General features: G+C 37.9%; 1 protein-coding gene across 10 annotated transcripts in view; it reads left to right on the top strand.

The window, feature by feature from the left end:
• tjp1b (tight junction protein 1b) overlaps positions 1–17,936 on the top strand; it is an 82,486-nt gene that overhangs the window by 23,107 nt on the left and 41,443 nt on the right. The window contains exon 1 of one of the 10 annotated variants that reach the window (XM_053489569.1): positions 14,924–15,412. The exons of the other annotated variants lie outside the window; for them this stretch is intronic. Within the exon in view, the coding sequence (XP_053345544.1) occupies positions 15,386–15,412 (27 nt within the window). The 5' untranslated portion in view covers positions 14,924–15,385. Of the gene's footprint in view, positions 1–14,923; positions 15,413–17,936 lie in introns of those variants that run through there. 10 annotated transcript variants of the gene reach the window in all.

Below are 17,936 nucleotides of genomic sequence, written 5' to 3'. Positions count from 1 at the left end.
ACAAAGCCATTACTCAGACTGGGTTGCTGTGTATTTCTGACAGTCCTAAGGACCAATCACACGTCGAGTCTTTTAATTGCTCAGTTTTGCTATATTATATACATTCAGCAAGATTAAAAAATGCTGCATGCGCACCATGGATAATTTGAAAAGAAACAACCAATCAGCTTCAGTCTTTCTGTTATGCTTGATCAGCTGGTGAAATTATCTGTTTTCTTCCTACCCATTTCCTTTTTACTTGTCCACAAATAACAGCTGGTGATTTCCACACGTTTTTAGACACGACACATGTAACTTTTACTCCAAAATCGTTTTGATATTACAGTGTCTAGGCGGCATAGTGTTTTAGTGTTTGGCACTGTCGCCTTGCACCTTCACTGTCCGGGTTCGATTCGCACCTCTGTGTGCATGGGGCATGTTCTCTCCACACTTAATGGGTTTCCTCTGGGTACTCCGGTTTCCTCCTACAGTCCAAAGGCATACAGATTAGTCTACATGGCATTCCCAAATTGCCTGTAGGGTTTTATATGTGTGTGTGTGTGTGTGTGTGTGTGTGTGCCCTGTGATGGATTGGCACCCTGTCCAGGGTGTACCTCGCCTCGTGCCCTAAGTCTCCTGGGATAGGATCCAGGCCCCGCCGCAACACTGTATACAGGATTAAGTGGTATAGATGATGAAGGAGTGGGTGAGTAATTAGTGTTGTGTTGCCCTTTAAGGTCGGTTTAGTGTTCAATCAGTTTATTCAGGCATAAAAACAAATACACTTTGTGTAACACTTTAAATGTTAAAAGCTGGAGCTGTTTTGGTTTACAAGCAACAATTTGCAGGCAGTGCCATTTATTTTGCACTTGGTATTTTGAAAGTTTGACACCTGAAAGCATGTTGCTTTAAAGTTAGAGTTTTTAAGCATCTGTGAATTGCAATGAAACAGTGGCATTTGCTTTCCACTAGGCTTAAATATATGCAGTCTATATTTGGAATAGGTCTATTGGCATAGGTAATTAAAAGATTTTGACTGTTATGTTCCATGTAATCTCTTTTGGAAGTTTTGGAGGTAAACAGGGTATTCGGGTACTCAGTCTAATGACAGCTTCGGTTTAATACCAGGATTAAGCATTAAACCGATGCTGGAGTTAAGCTGCATTAACTTTACCCACAACACCTGCTTCTCTTACAGCGGTATGTACACAAATATCCCCTCTTTAGTGGTCAATAAAATTTAAAATTCAGGTTTAAAAGCACTTACAAAAGATCCTGATAAAATTAAGGTATACCACAGATTGTTGTAGAGGCATGAAGTGTTTAGAATGCACATACATCAGTATAGAAACCCTGGTGTAGCACACACACACACACACACAGAAATTTGCTGACGGGGTCAGAGCGCAGCACAGTGGATGAGAGTAATGGGCCGACGTACACTGTGTGAGTAAGTGCTCGAGACCTGTTCAGTTTACAACCAGTCCTAGGCATAAACATAAACCATGAATCACAATTAACTGGGTAGTTAGTCAATGTGCGTTTGGATTATTGTTGTTATGTGCATTGTTGTTATATTGCGTAATAAAAGCCTGGGTATTGCATCATGTCGTTCTGGTGCAGTCGCTCAATGGTTCTGGTCATAATTTATATATTTTCACGATAATGCTGTGCAACAACAACAATGACATTGTTGATGTCATTGTTGTTGTTGTCGTGAATAAAAAAAAAAATCTGTGTTTGGAGTCAGGTCATATTTTTGGCATCGCACCCACTCCCGCTGTCAGTTGTGTTGGCAGGCTGCAGTCTCACACATGGAGAGGCTGAATTGGTCGGTAGTGCAATGGCTGCAGAAAGCTGCATGCTTCATCAGAAAGGCAGGAGAAGGAGGAGACATAAGAGAACTGCAGCAACGGCAAATGCATTACAGGGACCTGCAATTCTTCTTTTTCTCTGTATGTCGTATGGCTCTCTGGACCAGTGTGCTGCTGTGTTGTTATATTTTTCACTGACCTTTTGTCCATTTTTGTGTTTGTCTTTAATCTCACCCGATCAGACAATCTAGTACGTCATCAATCAAACCAATGCACTCTATTTCACTGGCACTGTTTTTTCAAACTCAAGCTCAATGCTAAACATACAATACAAAGCAATCTTTATAGTTCACATGATTTTTTTCATAACATTTGACCACACTTCCTACCAGCTTTATGATCACACTTATTTTAATCCTGTGTTTTAATTTATACATTTAAATTTCTGTTCCATTATTTATAAATCGGACTTTTTGGTATGTGAGAGTTGGTTTAATTGTGCTTGCTAAATTAATGAACCTCTGGGCATTACAATAAAGAGTTTATCTTGGCGATTTTATTTCCCTTACAATTTAAAATACTGGGCGCAGAGGAATCTAAAATTTCCTTTTTGGTCTTTCTTATTATGGATGCTAGCGAGTTGGATTAAAGAAAGCTTATATTAATTAAGGGGGTTGTAAACAGGCAGCACTGACATAATTTATGATCAGGATCCGATATGTAAGTTTTTAGGTTTCCTCTTGGAAAAGCCTGTTTCTATGGCGTGATTGGAATATGAATGCTCTACATGTCCCTCCTCTTTCCCTTATTCTCCCCAGTAAAAATCCCCAGTGTAAGCATTTATGGACCAACTCAGCCTTAGGAAAATGCTGCAGCTGCATTTGCTGCAGAAGGAAGACTGCAGCTGAATTAACCAATCTGCATATTCAGAAGACTGCATGAGATGGAATCAGTGTATGTGTGTGTGTGTGTGTGTGTGTGTGTGTGAGAGAGAGAGATTCTGTTGGAGGAAAAAGTAAGGGATAACTGTGCCAAGGCACGTGAGGAGGAGGGACTAAAGGGGCTATCCTGATGTGCAATGGATCATGAAGGGAGGGGGACAGAGAGGAAGGGTGAAGAAAGGAGAGCAGACAAGAAGGGAGGGGAGAGAAGAGGTGTAGCAGTGTATTCTTCTCTTGTGACATAGGAACAGAATGTGTGGGTCGTTTGCCTTGTGTAGAGGTGGGAAGGTGGGAGAACTGTCCTGAGTGAGGAATGAGCTGTGGGAGGAAGAAGAAAGGGAGCGAGAGACAGAGAAAAAGTGAGAGAGGGGAGAAAGAACGAATGCACCTTGAGTGGGTTTAAAAATCTCAAGCTTGTATGGGAGGAGGTACCAAGGCCAGATGAAAAGGTGGGGAACGGTGGGAGAAAAACACTTTGTTCTTACACTGTAGTGGGGCAGAGTGTGTACCGTATGTGTGTCATATGCTGTGAAGGTTATGAGTAAGGTGAAAAGTATGTGTAGGTGTGCAAAACACAGTAACACATTTTATACACTGGAGGAAATCTAACTTACACTTGGCTTTGTATATATGGATTTTGAGACAAATAGTATGGTAATAGTAGTTTAACATTTTTTCTGTACTGTCTTATCTGGTTATAATTTGATTGTGTCATTATGGTGTACCATGTGATTGATATACAGTATGGTTATACACACAGTATGTATGTTCAGGTGTATGTGTGCCGACTGAGAGATTGACGTTTACCAGGTCGTATCTGCATTCACTAGGGGCCTATGTTAAGAACAGGCCAGATGTGAAGCTGATACCACGAGGCTGATAAAATCTGGGAGTGTGAGCGGGCCATGTGGCTCTATGTGCTCTTCCAAACGTAACATATTGCACAGCCAGCACATTTCCTTTGCCTTACTACACACCAACATTGGTCACTAATGCAGATCATAATGGGTTTAGTATAGCATTTAAAATAGGAGTCATAAGCATGGTGTTAAATCTTAAGTTTCCTTAAATCTGTTTCCATTTTATTACACAGAGTGTTCCTGTGAAACATAGAAACATACAGTACTGTAATGACCTTTAAGGCTGCAACAAAAAAAAAAGAGACACATTTCCAATGATAAATTTACAGTAACTGAGCCATTGTCATCCCACACAGAGCTTTATTAATGCTGTGGTCAATCCATATACACTTTCAGCATCTCAACTACCATTGTGCGTGTATAACGTGTCACATAGGATTATATTTCATGTAATCTCAGCTTCCTTTATCAGCTCTTTATGGTTGTAGTGTTTGCTTTCAATCTTCATGAGTTTCAGATACTCTTCTAGCTAATCAATTCTCAGTAATATGGTACACATTACTTAACGACTTAATTACTTTAATTAAGTGTCACTTAAGATTCTTGTTAAACCTGGTCATTATTACTGGATGTCCTGTTAGTTGCCTATGCAGATACACATGTCTATAATTTTATATCCACATTGTATCAACTGTCTATAATTCGAAACCAGCATTTATCCATAGATCCCAGATAGATCCCAGCATATTTGCATACTCACTTTGATTTTTCCTTTCTTTTTCTTTCCTTGGAGGAATGATTTTTTCATTTGTCAGTAATAATCTGGGTCAGAGAGTAGCTATAGTGCCAGATGGTTAAGAGCAATACCTGCTAAGAATTTGGCTTGTCTTCCATATCTTGGCCAAGCTGCCAACAAAAGGCTAGAATCTATTACTAATCTTTAATTGAAGATGTCTATAATGTAATCAGCATCAGCTGTGTGTGATTTCCTTTAAAATTTGTCCACAAGGCTCACTTTGAACCACGTCTGAATCACTCTTATAGTGTACAGATTATAGTAAACGGTTGCTTTCGAGCTTTGTGAGAAAACTTTACTATTGACATTCTCCCCAACCCCCTGCCATCTTCAGCCTGTTGTTAATTTACTCTAATGGGATAGATTCTGCCTCCTTCTGCTGCATACTTTTTAGATTCTTTCTTAGATTTAAAACACAAAGGCTTAGGGAAATGATTGAATGCAATGTGTGTGTACATGTGTGTTTGTGTTTGTTGGCAAACCCTGCTGTGAAGCTTTCTGGAGTTTCACAAAGATATCTTGATCCACTACGATTACACTGCAGTGAAGTCTTACACACTCATCACAGCCATGCTGTGGAATAAAAAATGAACTACATTATGCATCATGGCATACTTGTCCTTCTCACATGCATGCCTAGTCAATGAAGGTGAGGGATTTGAAGCAACTGTGTCCTTGCTCCAATGTCACTGATTTAGTTATATTGTTATCACTATTATTATTATTATTATTATTGAAGGTGGACATAATGCATACATTACTGAGTGATATACTTTTTTTCCATATTTGTGTCAATTAAAATATTTACCTTATGTCCAATTTAACAGTTATTGAAAGTGTAAGTTATTGAATGAATGAAATTGCTACTATCTACATACAGCCCAGCTTGAAATACAATGGGTTTTGCTGTAGTGTTTCTTTCTACCAGCCAGTCTGCTATGTTTTTGTGTCTAAGGATAGAGCAAAAGCCCACTGTGTACTGAACAGGGTTTTTTTTTTATGCTGCGTGGTTGTATGCTGTAGATCTGTGTCCTAGTGAGACACCATATGCTGCCAAGAGCCTTTGCATTCTATAAAGCAGTGATAAAAATATACATTTTTGTTTCCACTACTAAGATGAGAAAGGTATACAATTTTTTAAGGCAAGAAATGCAGTCTTTTCAATACTCGCTGTAGGAGATAATTTAAGGCTTTTCGGTTTTATAACTTTGTAAAAAAAAAAATCTAATTATGACTATAATTTTGTATAACATCAGTCAAAAGTGTTGGCTGTGAGACAGTATTATGTATATATATATATAAACACCAAACAATTCAATACATATAGTATGTAATAGATTTTGTTTTCCTTTTTTTATTGAATATATATTATTTCTAAGGCAATGTGTTGATCAAGGCTACTCAGGGAAGTCAGAACCAGTAATTCCAAGGTGCAGCAAAGCTCCTGCAGAGGGCAGAATTTCGCTATTAAAACAGACAGCATGTGTAAGGAGAATAATGACCTCACTACTCTGGCACTCCATTGTCAGCACATTCAGTGTTCTCAAAGAGGGGGATCAGAGTGGTTTTGGATGCTGAACTGTGTGTCTTATTTTCCTCATGCGAGTCACGTTGCCTTTTATATTGTCTCAGAGAGTCTTGAGGAAAGTGTTTTACAAAGTCAAACAATGATATATTCAGTACACGAGGTGTTGGACTGTTTGGTTTTTGATCAGCATGTGATGTCTTTTAGTGCTGAATTTTACATGATCAGTAGTTTTTGCACAAGAGAATCATAGATGCCTCAATTTATATCTACCCCTTATTCAAAACAAACAAGTGATTGTTTTACGGCTTTATTTGGTAGACACGATATAGACACGTGGGAAACCAACCTGTTTCGTACTGTAGATGTGACAGTTTCAATACTCTGCTGGTCTTACAATAAAAGGTATTTAAAAAATGCAGCCCTGTTACTCTACTTAGGAATGACTCACCCCACTCTCACAACTGCCCCCTGGTGATTAATACGCACCACCTCCTTCCTCTATCTTCTCCCACTGCCCCCTCGTAGTGCAGCATACCACCACATCTTTAGAATCAAATCTTTTTTCACTCCTCGTAACTGCTCCTCTCGATTCCATAAGCCACCTGGATTTGTACACACATTCACCATCCTTATGAAACACAGGTGAAAATTAATAGAATTGATTTCCTAAGAAATTGTGAAGTGGAAGAGATTTATTGTGTTGTCAAGCTTTTTGCGCAGTGCGGTAGATTACCCCAGGGATGATTTTTCTTCCACCACCTCCTCGCTGCTACCCCCGACTACCTCATCCCAGGATAAGAGCAACCAATCACAGCCTACATATTTGCTAATTGTCTTACCCTTGTCATCCAAGCCTGCGCCTTTCACCGGCACCAGAAGCATCAATCAGGAAAGACGTTAGCCACTAATGAATGCTCTACATTACGAAAGATTGCTATCTACTACAATAGTGAGGTAAGAAAGGTAATTATTATTTACACTGAGAAATGTGAGGAAGTAGAATGTTTCACATCAAAGGCCATAAGATGTGCTATAAAAGCAAATGTGTGAAGTACATTCCGACATACAGTATCTCTGTAGTCATACTTGTATGTCTTCAACGTTTAACCTCGCTGCCCCTTCTGAAGCAACTGAACTGATCCCACTATTTTGTTCACAATGATTTGCTTCAAAAAACTCACAGTGTTAGGACAGATTATAGAATAATAGTACTTTCACATTGTGTGAACTTTGTATTACAAGCACTTTATAATAATGTATAAATGTATAACTTAGCACTTTATAATGCTAAGTTAGTTAGTAGTATGAAATGGATGTCAGCTGTGTGGCAGTGACATTTACACAGTAGCCATTTATTGTTTTTCGCCCTCCAGCCTGAGGCATCAGGCCAGTATCAGAAATTCCCCTATTAGTGTATGAGAATGCAGTTCGGGGGAACTTACAAACACATAGAACCTGATCCAAGCAGTGTTTTCCATCTGATTGAGATTCAGGAAGGTGTTGAGTGGTGAAGACCATTAGCACTAACTCTAATGCACTCAGTACTTTGTGACACTGTTCATTGATTTGTAACTGTCAAAATTAAAGATATGTTGTTATACTGTTTAGCCCAAGAAAATACAGTACATGTAGGCAGAGATGTGCCAGAGATGTACCAGTTTGGTCTAGATGGGGGTAGGAATGGATACAGCTTAACAACATTTGCACAAGTGTCATTTTTTGGCCAACCTCATAAACAAGAAATGTTCTATTTATTTATGGGTTGGAGCACACTTGCATTTGACAGGAATGTGTAGGACAGTAGCAGTACTTACATGAATGATTAGGGTTTCCAAAGGTACCAATGACATTTTGCCAATCTGTAAATTACTAACAAAGCTTTTGAGATGGTTTGGGTGTGAAGGTGTGTATGGGATCAATATGGGATTATTGTCATAACTTGTTCAATTAGAATATTACAAGGATTAATCTTGCCCAGTCATCTGTTTATTTGCATGGGCTGCATACACATGTGTAGTTCCCACTGTCCAGGCCTGGACATAGTCTGACAGTTTATGTGGCCAGTTCACATTCAGTAAAGTATCCTGGTTTGAGGCTTTGTCCACTGAGCTTCAGCCTCAGTGTCCACGTTTAGCTATGCAAATTTCTAAAGATGGCAAAATGACAGTTTCATCAAATGTTTGTGTCATCTAAATTGCAGTGCTGCCCTCTACTACTGTACATCATTCTGAGTTCGCCCACTTATCTGTCTCTGACAACAAATTCCCAAGACATTGCTCCCCAGGGGTTCTTAGCTCTAGATATTTATCTTAATGATAGATGAGAAAGAAAGAGCTGTCGAAAGAGGCACACACACTAAGTGTAACCCGAGTCCATTTTCATGTGATTTTTAGAACTTACAGGAATATCAGATGCAAATAAATAAATAAAAGAATAAATAAATAAATATTTCATAATAAAATAAATAAATATATAATTGCTTAGTGCAGTAAGGATATAAATTATACATACACACACTGGTGTCACCTAATCTGTCACCAAATGTTTTATTCATTTGTTCCTCGAAAATAGACTCTCCTTGTGCCTAGTTGTAACTGTAATGATTTATGACACTTCAGACAACAGTAGTCAAAGTATTTCTTGTATTTTGTTGGTGTAAAAACCAGAAAGAATTAGTTGCAAACAAAAGCATTTGTGCTTAGCGTTATAAGTAGAGTTATGATTAAAAAAGAAATAAAAATTGGACTAATAATTCCCCTAAGAGCTATCGATAGACCAGTAGGCACAAAATCAGTCTGCTTCCAAATCAATCCCTTAATTGCTTTACAGTGAGGCTGGTATATAACAGCTGACAGAACAAAAATCTGTTGAGTAGGACCTGTTTCTATACTCAGGAAAACAGAAATCGTAAAGGGGAAATACCTGTTATAACAATTTCAGCACTTTATACAATTATGTCTTTAAACTAATGACAAGTAATTATATACAGTATATAACATGTTTATTTAGAGTATATGTTCCTGATAAGCTTTCATATATTTTGAATCCTTATTTTAACTGAGGTGTTCATCCGCTTGCATCCATCCTCTGTACTGATATTCCAAGAATGCACAGTAACTGAACTACATAATCATTTGGCATTAGATGCTGTTATGTTAGGCATTAGTGAGTATACTAGTGTGATGTCACACGAGTACATCTGGCACCAGGCATTGTCCTTTCAGCCTTTACAGCTGGCTGCCTTTTGTTGAATGGTATCCTGTTATTCCAAAAAAGCTTTGTGTGGGTCAGAGCCACGGATGCTTAAGGTCAAGCAAAAATACTTTACAGCTGTAAAGTTCTTTGTCTCATTAAGGTGTTAATCCATATTGACAAGTTTTGCTATTGCTGTCTAAGCCTGAGCTCTGAAGTGGGTTTCAAAATCTTATACATTCATCACAAGTCTTTAGCATACTGTAGTTTTCATTTTAGTCAAGAGCCTGCAGTGAGCTTGGAATTTGTAATGTACGGTTAAACATGGCATGGACTCACTTTGGGCTCATTAAATGTTATTTAATATTTGAAAGATACATTAAAACTAATATAAGAACTGAACTAGTGTTCATTTGTACAGTGTGACTTTTTGTATATAGTATAAACACTATACTGACTACTTATATTTTTTTTCAAAAAATAAACCCCAAGAGCTATATCTCAGACCCTACAGGACTGAACAAGTACAGTTTGGTTGGAAAGATGGCCAGGAGAAGTCATAAAAGAACATAGAAGCACGACAGAGGTTCGCAAAACAAAAACGCACAAGATTTCTAGAACAATGTCCTATGGACAGATGAGACCAAAGTGGAGATGTTTGGCCTTAATGCCCAGTGCCAATGTTTGGCAAAAACCAAGCAGCATTTTCGCAGGAACAACTCATACCTACTGTCAAGCACGGTGGTCCACAGGACCTGGGCACCTTACAGTAATAAGTCAACCATGAATTCCTTTATGTAACAAAGTATTCTAGAGGCAAATCTGAGCCCATCTGTCCAAGATTTAAAGCTTGGTTGAAATTGGGTCATGTAACAGGGCAATGATCCGAAGCACACCAGTACATCTACAGTACATCACAATGGCTTAAATGATATGGCAGGACTGAAAGGGAGCTGAATGAACCTCTATGAACTAAAACAATGTTGTAAAGAATAATGGGACAAAATTCCTCCACAGTGATGTGAGAGACTGATAAAGACATACAGGAAACAAATACTTCAAACTATTGCTGCTCGAGGTGTATCTAAAAGCTATTGAATCGGCGGTATTTAGTATTGTGCACATTTTTTTCTTCTTGCCCTTATTTTTGGTAAATAATCAATACACGGTGCAAAAAGTTATTTGTTGTTCATCTAAGAACTATATTTATCTTATACTAAACCATGCAATGGTCGAACTCTCTCAATTAATTTAGATTGGGTGACTGTGGAGGCCATGTTATATAATACAGCACTCCATTACTCTCTTTCTTGGACAAATAATTCTTAGATAAGGTGTGTTTGGCGTCACTGTCCTTTTAAAAAAAAATGATGGTTCCACTAAGTACAAACCAGATGGGATTGCATATTACTGCAATATCCTGTGGTAGCCATGCTGGTTAAGTGTCACCAGCAGTACACCCCACATCATCATACCTCCTCCTCAATGCTTGGGACACATTTAGGAAGTGTCTGTTCGCCCTCTCTACAAGAAAGATATGGCAGTTAGAACCAATAATCTAAATTTGGACGCATCAGAACAAGGAACAGTTGTCCACTCATCTAATGTCCATTCCTTGTGTTTCTTGGTTCAAGCAGGTCTGAGGTGCTCTAAATCAATAGTTTCTGAGGCTGGTTATTCTAATAAACTTATTCTCTGCAGCAGAGGTAGCTCTTGGTCTTCTTTTCCTGCGATGGTCCTTATAAGAGCCAGTTTCATCATACCTTTTGATGGTTTTGGCAAGTGCTTGTTTTGAGATATTTTTCAGGTTTGACCAAACTTCATTTTTTTTTTAAATGTATTTTCTCCTAACGAAGTCTTTCTTGCCATAATATGGTACAGTAGTTGAACTAGCACTTAAATGGGTGTTGACACTGCACACACCCTTCTTCTGCACAAAACAGCTCATGGCCAAAAGCACATTAAGAAGGAAAGAAATTCAAGAACATTTTTTGTTTAATACGTAATTCCATATGTGTCCTGTCAAATGTGTATGTCTTCATGGGCAATTAATGCGCAATATTGCAAATAATTAAACTATATATATATAGTTTATATATATATATATATATATATATAGAGAGAGAGAGAGAGAGATTGTGAGTGTGCTAGTACTGTACTGAGGATAGAAAATTTCCTAAAACAATCTTTTATGTAACATGTAACTACATCTCATTACCATTATCTTTGTTTCATGTTTAATGTATGGCTGACAAGTTTACATTCAACAGAAATCACTACACTCTGCTGGCTCCCTCTCTGTGTTTGCTCCGTGTCTCTATCCTTCAATGGAAACAGCATGAGGTCTCCTTAAGTCAGCAACATTGCAGGACCACTGTCTCCGCTTGGATCATGCTGAGCCAGAATCTCCCATGTGCCCATTAGTGCTAGAGATAAGAGGTGACGGTGGTGGCCAGGGTGATAGAAAAAGCACAACAGCCCTGTGCTGCAGAAATGTGCTTACTCTAATGCAAATGGTTTCATTAATTTATTTATCAAGTTTTACCGTTATTGCAGATAAATCTATTTAGAACTTTCTCTTCTAAGAGAAAACTAAATCTGTGACTAAATAACAGAAGGCTTTAGTCTTTACTGGTGGATTAGTCAGTTGATCTCCTAATGAATGCTTGTTTTTTTACTAACATTAGTCAGGGTGGTGCTTTGTGAAGGTTTTCAAAGATGGATCCAGATGACAATGCCACCAGGAAAACTCTGAAGTATAGGACCATAAATAACTTTCGCCCCCTTGTCCTGATTAACACAGTGTCTTGCTGTGATATCCTTGCTATGCCTCATGGGTCTTTACCTACCCCATGGCTTCATGCTGTTTACTGTATGTTGAAAAGTTGAACATGGATGGTACACAGAGAGGACATTCGGTACAGGCTATTATACAGGTTCCATATATAACAATAATTTACTCTCTAAGCTCCTGATCCTCATCTTCTGATTAAAAAAAAAAGTCTGTACAAAATACAGCTATTTTTGTTAGTTTAGTTTAAACTTATGACAGTGAATGTTTGCAATTTTCATTTTATTGTCAATGATTTAGATATGTTATGTAAGACCCTTGTGGAAATTTAAGACTTGATTTGCAGAAGATTCTGTATGTTAGAGAAAAACTGTCAGTGCTAGAGATCCTGGTGTCAGAAGCAATTGTTATACTATAGAATGTGTTATGACAAGCAGGCCAGGACACTGACAGTACAAGTGCAAATTGGTGAGTCTGAGAAATGGTATTGAGCTTACACCATCAACTTCTGGAAAATGTTAATGCACAATTTACAAAACTATACAACACCTGAACATGTGTTTTACCTAATTCTTCATTGATCTGGTTGTGTACAGTTGCAAAATGCTTTTGCTTTGACGTACAGCATTGAACTGAGTTATGCTGGCAGTTTAGATGCAAGCTAAACACTTTCTTGCTTATGGAGCTGTGTATCACGCTTATAGGTCCATTATATACCTGCACAGTTGTCCGCAGTAAAGCAAAAGTCTGTTTGATTTACTCTGCCATATTCAAAAGAATAGTGAGTTAATTCAAAAGAAACGGTTGAATGAGCAATATAGAAAGCTTTGAATTTTAACTTAAGAAGAGCTGTGAGATTTCTTAGAAATATGTTGTTGATAAGTATATCAGAATAGTTTGAAAGGTGAAACCAGTCAAGTCATCCTTTCTGTATCTATCTATATACTGTACTAAGCATACAGCACCCCTATTATTCAATAGCTTGAAGATCCACCTTTACCAGCAATAACTTAAAGTAATTGTTTTCTGTATGACTTTATCAATCTTTCACATGGGTTTGGCACATTTTTCTTTAAAACATTATTTCAGTTAATTGGGGTTTTTAGGCAGTCACTTATGCACAGCTCTCTTAAGGTCCTGACACAGCATTTCAACTGGATTAAGATCTGTAACTGATTTGTAACTGATTGGCTTCTAGAATACTCTGGTTTACAGAGGAATTCATGGTGAGCTCAATGAGTGCCAGACCCAGGTCCTGTGGCTGCACAACAAGCCTAAATCATTACTCCTCTACCATGCTTGACAGTGGGTATGAGGCAGTTGCTGTTGAAATTGTGTTGGGCATTAAGGCCAAACAAATCAACGTTGGTATCATCTACTCATAGCACATTGTTCTAGAAACATTGTGGTTTGTTCAGATACAGTTTTGCAAACATCAGTTGTTCTTTTTATACAGAAAACTGTACTTGTTTAGTCTTCTTCTAATTGTGCAATCATCGACTTTAACATTTAACATGCGCAGTGATGCCTGTAGGGTCTAAGATATACCTCTTGGATTTTATTGTTTGTATTTCTCTAAGCATCTGAGCAATTTTCTTTGGATTTCTCTAATGTGCAGAAACAATTTTTTCTCCAAGACTATTGCTTATGTCTTTCCTTTTTATGGCATTGTGTTAACACACACCTGAATGCTTCAAACCAGAAATATACCAAAATTTATGTTTTTATAGAGGTCACATCTGATGATGACCTGTTAATCACGGGCAGATGATAAGCAGAACCAGGCTGCAACTTACTCTCTTAAATATTGTGCAAGCAGTAAGGGGGTACCTAGTTTGCCACCATTTTTTTTATCAAATAAATAATGGTAAATTAAAAAAAAAGGCTAAATTTAAGTAATGTAAATGTAAAAGTAATGTTATGAACAGTTATATAATTAATATATAATTAATTTAACTTTAAAATAATCCACTAAAATCTACTGGCTCAATGTAAACAAACACCCGCACCAATAGGTATTAATAAGAAAAGTTAAACTGACTACTTTTACTGGAATTACCTAATATTTTCACTACAGAAATAACAGCGCTGAAGTGGTATAAGTTAATTTTAATGCACTGGAGTCATTTTAAGACAAAACATAATCTTTATCCAATCTACTTTTTCAATTTCTCATCTGTGATTCACTCTCTGATTACTGAGCATGGAGTGTATTTGGCCTACGACGAAGGAAGCTTATTTTTAGCTTTAACCTTTTAACTGTTTCTACAAACTCTTCCCGTCAACGATGAGTGCTAACACTAGTTTACTTACAAAACTGCACACACTGTACCTAAGACTATATTTTAAGTAACGGTTAATCACAAGAATTATTGACTCTGTTTTAATAATTAGTGTTTACTGCTTTTTTTTTTTTTTTTTTGAATGTAGAAACATTTCTGAATACATCCTTGCTCTACAGCAATTATTTGCAAGACTTTTGCACAGTAATGTACAGTAAATGCATACATGATTTTTCTCCTATATCATGCTGTGTGATCATCTGGGGTCAGGAATTCTCAATCATTATCAAGCCTCATTACTAATGCATTTGAAAATATGGTATTTAAAATGTATAGGAAAGGACTTAATTTCCTTCTACAGACACTGAGCGCAGACATGCATGTGAAACAGTCTGGTGTTTCCTGTGTGGTTTGATGGGTGATGCGGTCGCGACCACATGTAAAGTTGGCTGTGCAACATCACTTCACAGTTTCCCTGAGCTTCCATGAAGCCTGCTCGGACTGAGTCATTTCTCGCGCTCGGAGTGCGCCATCCCATTTTCACATCGCGCTTTTTATTCATTCCCTCGTGTTCTCGTGGACAGGGAGCTGATTCAGGCTCTGCAGTTTGTGTTCATATCGGAATACGTCACCTTCCATAGACAGGTTTTACAGTAAGGCGACGTGCTTTGCGCTCCTGATTTGTGTTCCCACCCCTGGAGTAAAGGGAATGGACTTTCCCAGACAGACATGTCACGGCTGTTGCTTGGAGTCGACGCTGTGAGAAAAGCCGCGCCATCCTCCTGTGTGCCTGCCATTGCAGTCCAGCAGTAAACACACGGGGGACGTTGACACCACCTCTTCTCGCAGGATATTTCAGTCAGGAACATTCTTAATACGTTGACTTACCTTTTTTCCCCCTCCTCCGCCGGAAAGGATTACGTGCAGTGAGTACTAGCGGACCCCACTGCCTGAAGCGTATTCGCTCCGCTCCAACACATAGGGCTGACCGGGAACTTTGGACTGTTACACCGCGGCTGACATGTTGCTCACCGGCCACAGAGGGCGGCTGAGTTATAAACTCTAGCCCGGCGCTGCGGCATCTGGCCGGAGGAAACCAAACGCCTCGTTTTCCGCTTTTTTTTCTTTCTCCTGGGCAAGCAAACGTAGCTCAGTGTGTTTTTTAAAACCTGCCAACTTCGCGAAGCTGAAGCAAGAACAAAATGTCTGCCAGGGCTGCTTCTAATAAGGTAAACGCTCTGCTTTTTCCCGACCTTATTATACCGTAAGCACTAGCGTGACTTTAGCTTCATCCGTAGCGCAAGCTAAAACATCAAATCAGCCGCATCTCAGGAGCAGCAGCAGCAGCTAGCCGCCTGCCTCCTCCTTCTCCTCCTCCGGCTAAGGTCATGTGTTTACTAACCGCCGGTGTGTGTAGCTAGCAACTAGCTAACTAATCGAGGATTATGTTTGCCGCAGAGAATATAACCACATACAGAGTTATATATATATTAGCCTTACTTACATAACCTGTACGCATAGCTTACAAACAAACAAACAAATATATGACTGACTGAATAGTCCAGCGTTCATGTAGTCTAAAGCAGACTTCCTTGCTTAGTGATAAATAAGATAAATATTTGTCACTTATTAGTGTAAGACTACTTCTGTAATAATAAGTGACAAATTTTAAATATTGCGAAAATAATTAATCGGAGTTTGATTTGAAAAAGGATAAACTAGCTAGCAGGCGTTATGTAGGCTATAAAGGTGGTCAAAAGTATTGAGGCAAAAGTGAAATTCACTATTCTGAAGACATTCTCAACATCCTAAAATAATGACAATTAAGTTGAGTAAGATGTCTTTTAGTCTTCAATAACCTGCACTGTGGTGTCATTTGATCAATCCATGCCTGCTTGATCGCTTCTCGAAGATCATGCACAGAAATTTGCCAGATAAGTTTAAACCTAACTTGAGAATTTCCTAGTTTGGGCCAATTCTTATCCAGATAAGCTCGGACTAACTACAGGAGAGCTTAATACATGGCTTATCTTGTCTAAATAGTTTTGTTCACTACTGTAGTGTTTAATTAACTAACGCTGAAAATTGAAGTTTTGATCAGTCCGAGATTGTTTAATTTAAAATGCATAGCATTTAAAACATTTACTAATGCATATACACAATCTAAGATGATGTAGCACACACATGAATAAAAAAACCCAACACTGGATAAACCTAACTTTGGGTGATATCTCGCTGCCTAGGTAACTGTTTTCAAGGCGAAGCAGCTTGCCAGTGTTTTCTCTGTAAATAACTTTTGTGTCTTGTATTTAGCTGAACACATTTTAACCACACGTCAAGTTGAAACTGTTTTTGAAGTGAATGGTAATCTCCTCCTCTGAAACGCAGTATTATTTAACATGGGCGTGTTTCTGTTTCGGTTGAAACTCCAGTTGAAGTACAGGAAAGCTGAAAGAGTCTGACCTGTCCTTCCTCTCTGTCATCCATCGTGTGTCATTCATGTACCGCAGTCTGTACATCTTCTTCTGTTTATTTTATACCCTGTATACCGATAGTAGTTCCCTCCTGAGTCATCCAATCTGTTACCAAGAATTATATTTAATCTGCATAATTGCACATTGTGAAACTTCAGATGCATTCATTTTTTATTGCTCATGTACATGTGTTCACTCTCAGGTGTCCTGTGTAATCATTTTGCTGGGAGCAGCTGCTCCATAACACTTATAGTAGAAGAGTAAGCCCTGTGATACTGTTGTCCAGAATAGCAGGATTAAACACAGCAAGACTTTTTTTCTCCCTGGTCTCTAAAAGTGTTGAAAAAAAAAGGGTTTCACACTGTTGTGTTTGCACTTTATGCATTCCTGCGTACCATGCCGCTGTATTGTTATGTGTTGCACCATGGCCCTGAGGAAATTTCATTAGGAGGAATGTTCCAACAAGCTATTTAGAGGAATGATGATTATTTATAAATAAATAGATAGATCGAGCGATTGATTGACTGATTGATAAACTACTTGAAATTTGAAATTCTTAAATTGAACAGTCCTAAATTGGAGGGAAAATTTTAGATATTAAGATACAAACATTTTTAACTTTTTGTAGTTTTATCACACACAGAGTGGATAATACAGATGCGTGATAGAGATGTTGTGTATATAACATGATTGTTGTGTGTGGAAATTCATGTATCACCAAACTGACTCCAAAAATATATATTTACATGTTTTTTTATTGTAAAATATTTTTCCATTTGAGTTGATAAAATAATGTTGTTCCTCTACAGTCCTAATATTCACACATAGGCAGGCAGCACAGCACGCAGTGTGCTAGGAGCTAAATTTAGATTTTTGTAGTATTTAAAAAAAAAAAAGAAAAGGAAAAAAAAAAGAATGTAATATTGAATTAGCATATTTATTAAATTGTGACATTAACATAATGGCAATTCAAATCGAATCAGCATATAGGTATTGTGATTCACAGCATATTAGGTGATTCCTGTGCCTAGTATGTACGTTAATTTTAGACAAATCATGCGCAACGTTATGTCGATGTGAGAAATTTGTAGTTGCTGGTTAAAATCTTTTTGATTGTGGGATTGAATGTGTAAGTTGTCAATATTTCTATTTATTTATTTTAATTTTTTTCACAGGAATGTAAAAGTAGTTAATATATGGCAAGTTGTAGTTAGGTTAATACAAACTCATCCACTTCTAACAAAGTTTTTAGTGTACAGTAGTTTCAACAGTTAGTTTT

This window comes from Clarias gariepinus, chromosome 2 (genome assembly GCF_024256425.1).
Source record: "Clarias gariepinus isolate MV-2021 ecotype Netherlands chromosome 2, CGAR_prim_01v2, whole genome shotgun sequence".
Lineage (NCBI taxonomy): Eukaryota > Metazoa > Chordata > Actinopteri > Siluriformes > Clariidae > Clarias > Clarias gariepinus.
The sequence above is the reverse complement of the archived record's forward strand: the minus strand, read 5'-3'. Positions and strand labels throughout refer to the sequence as shown.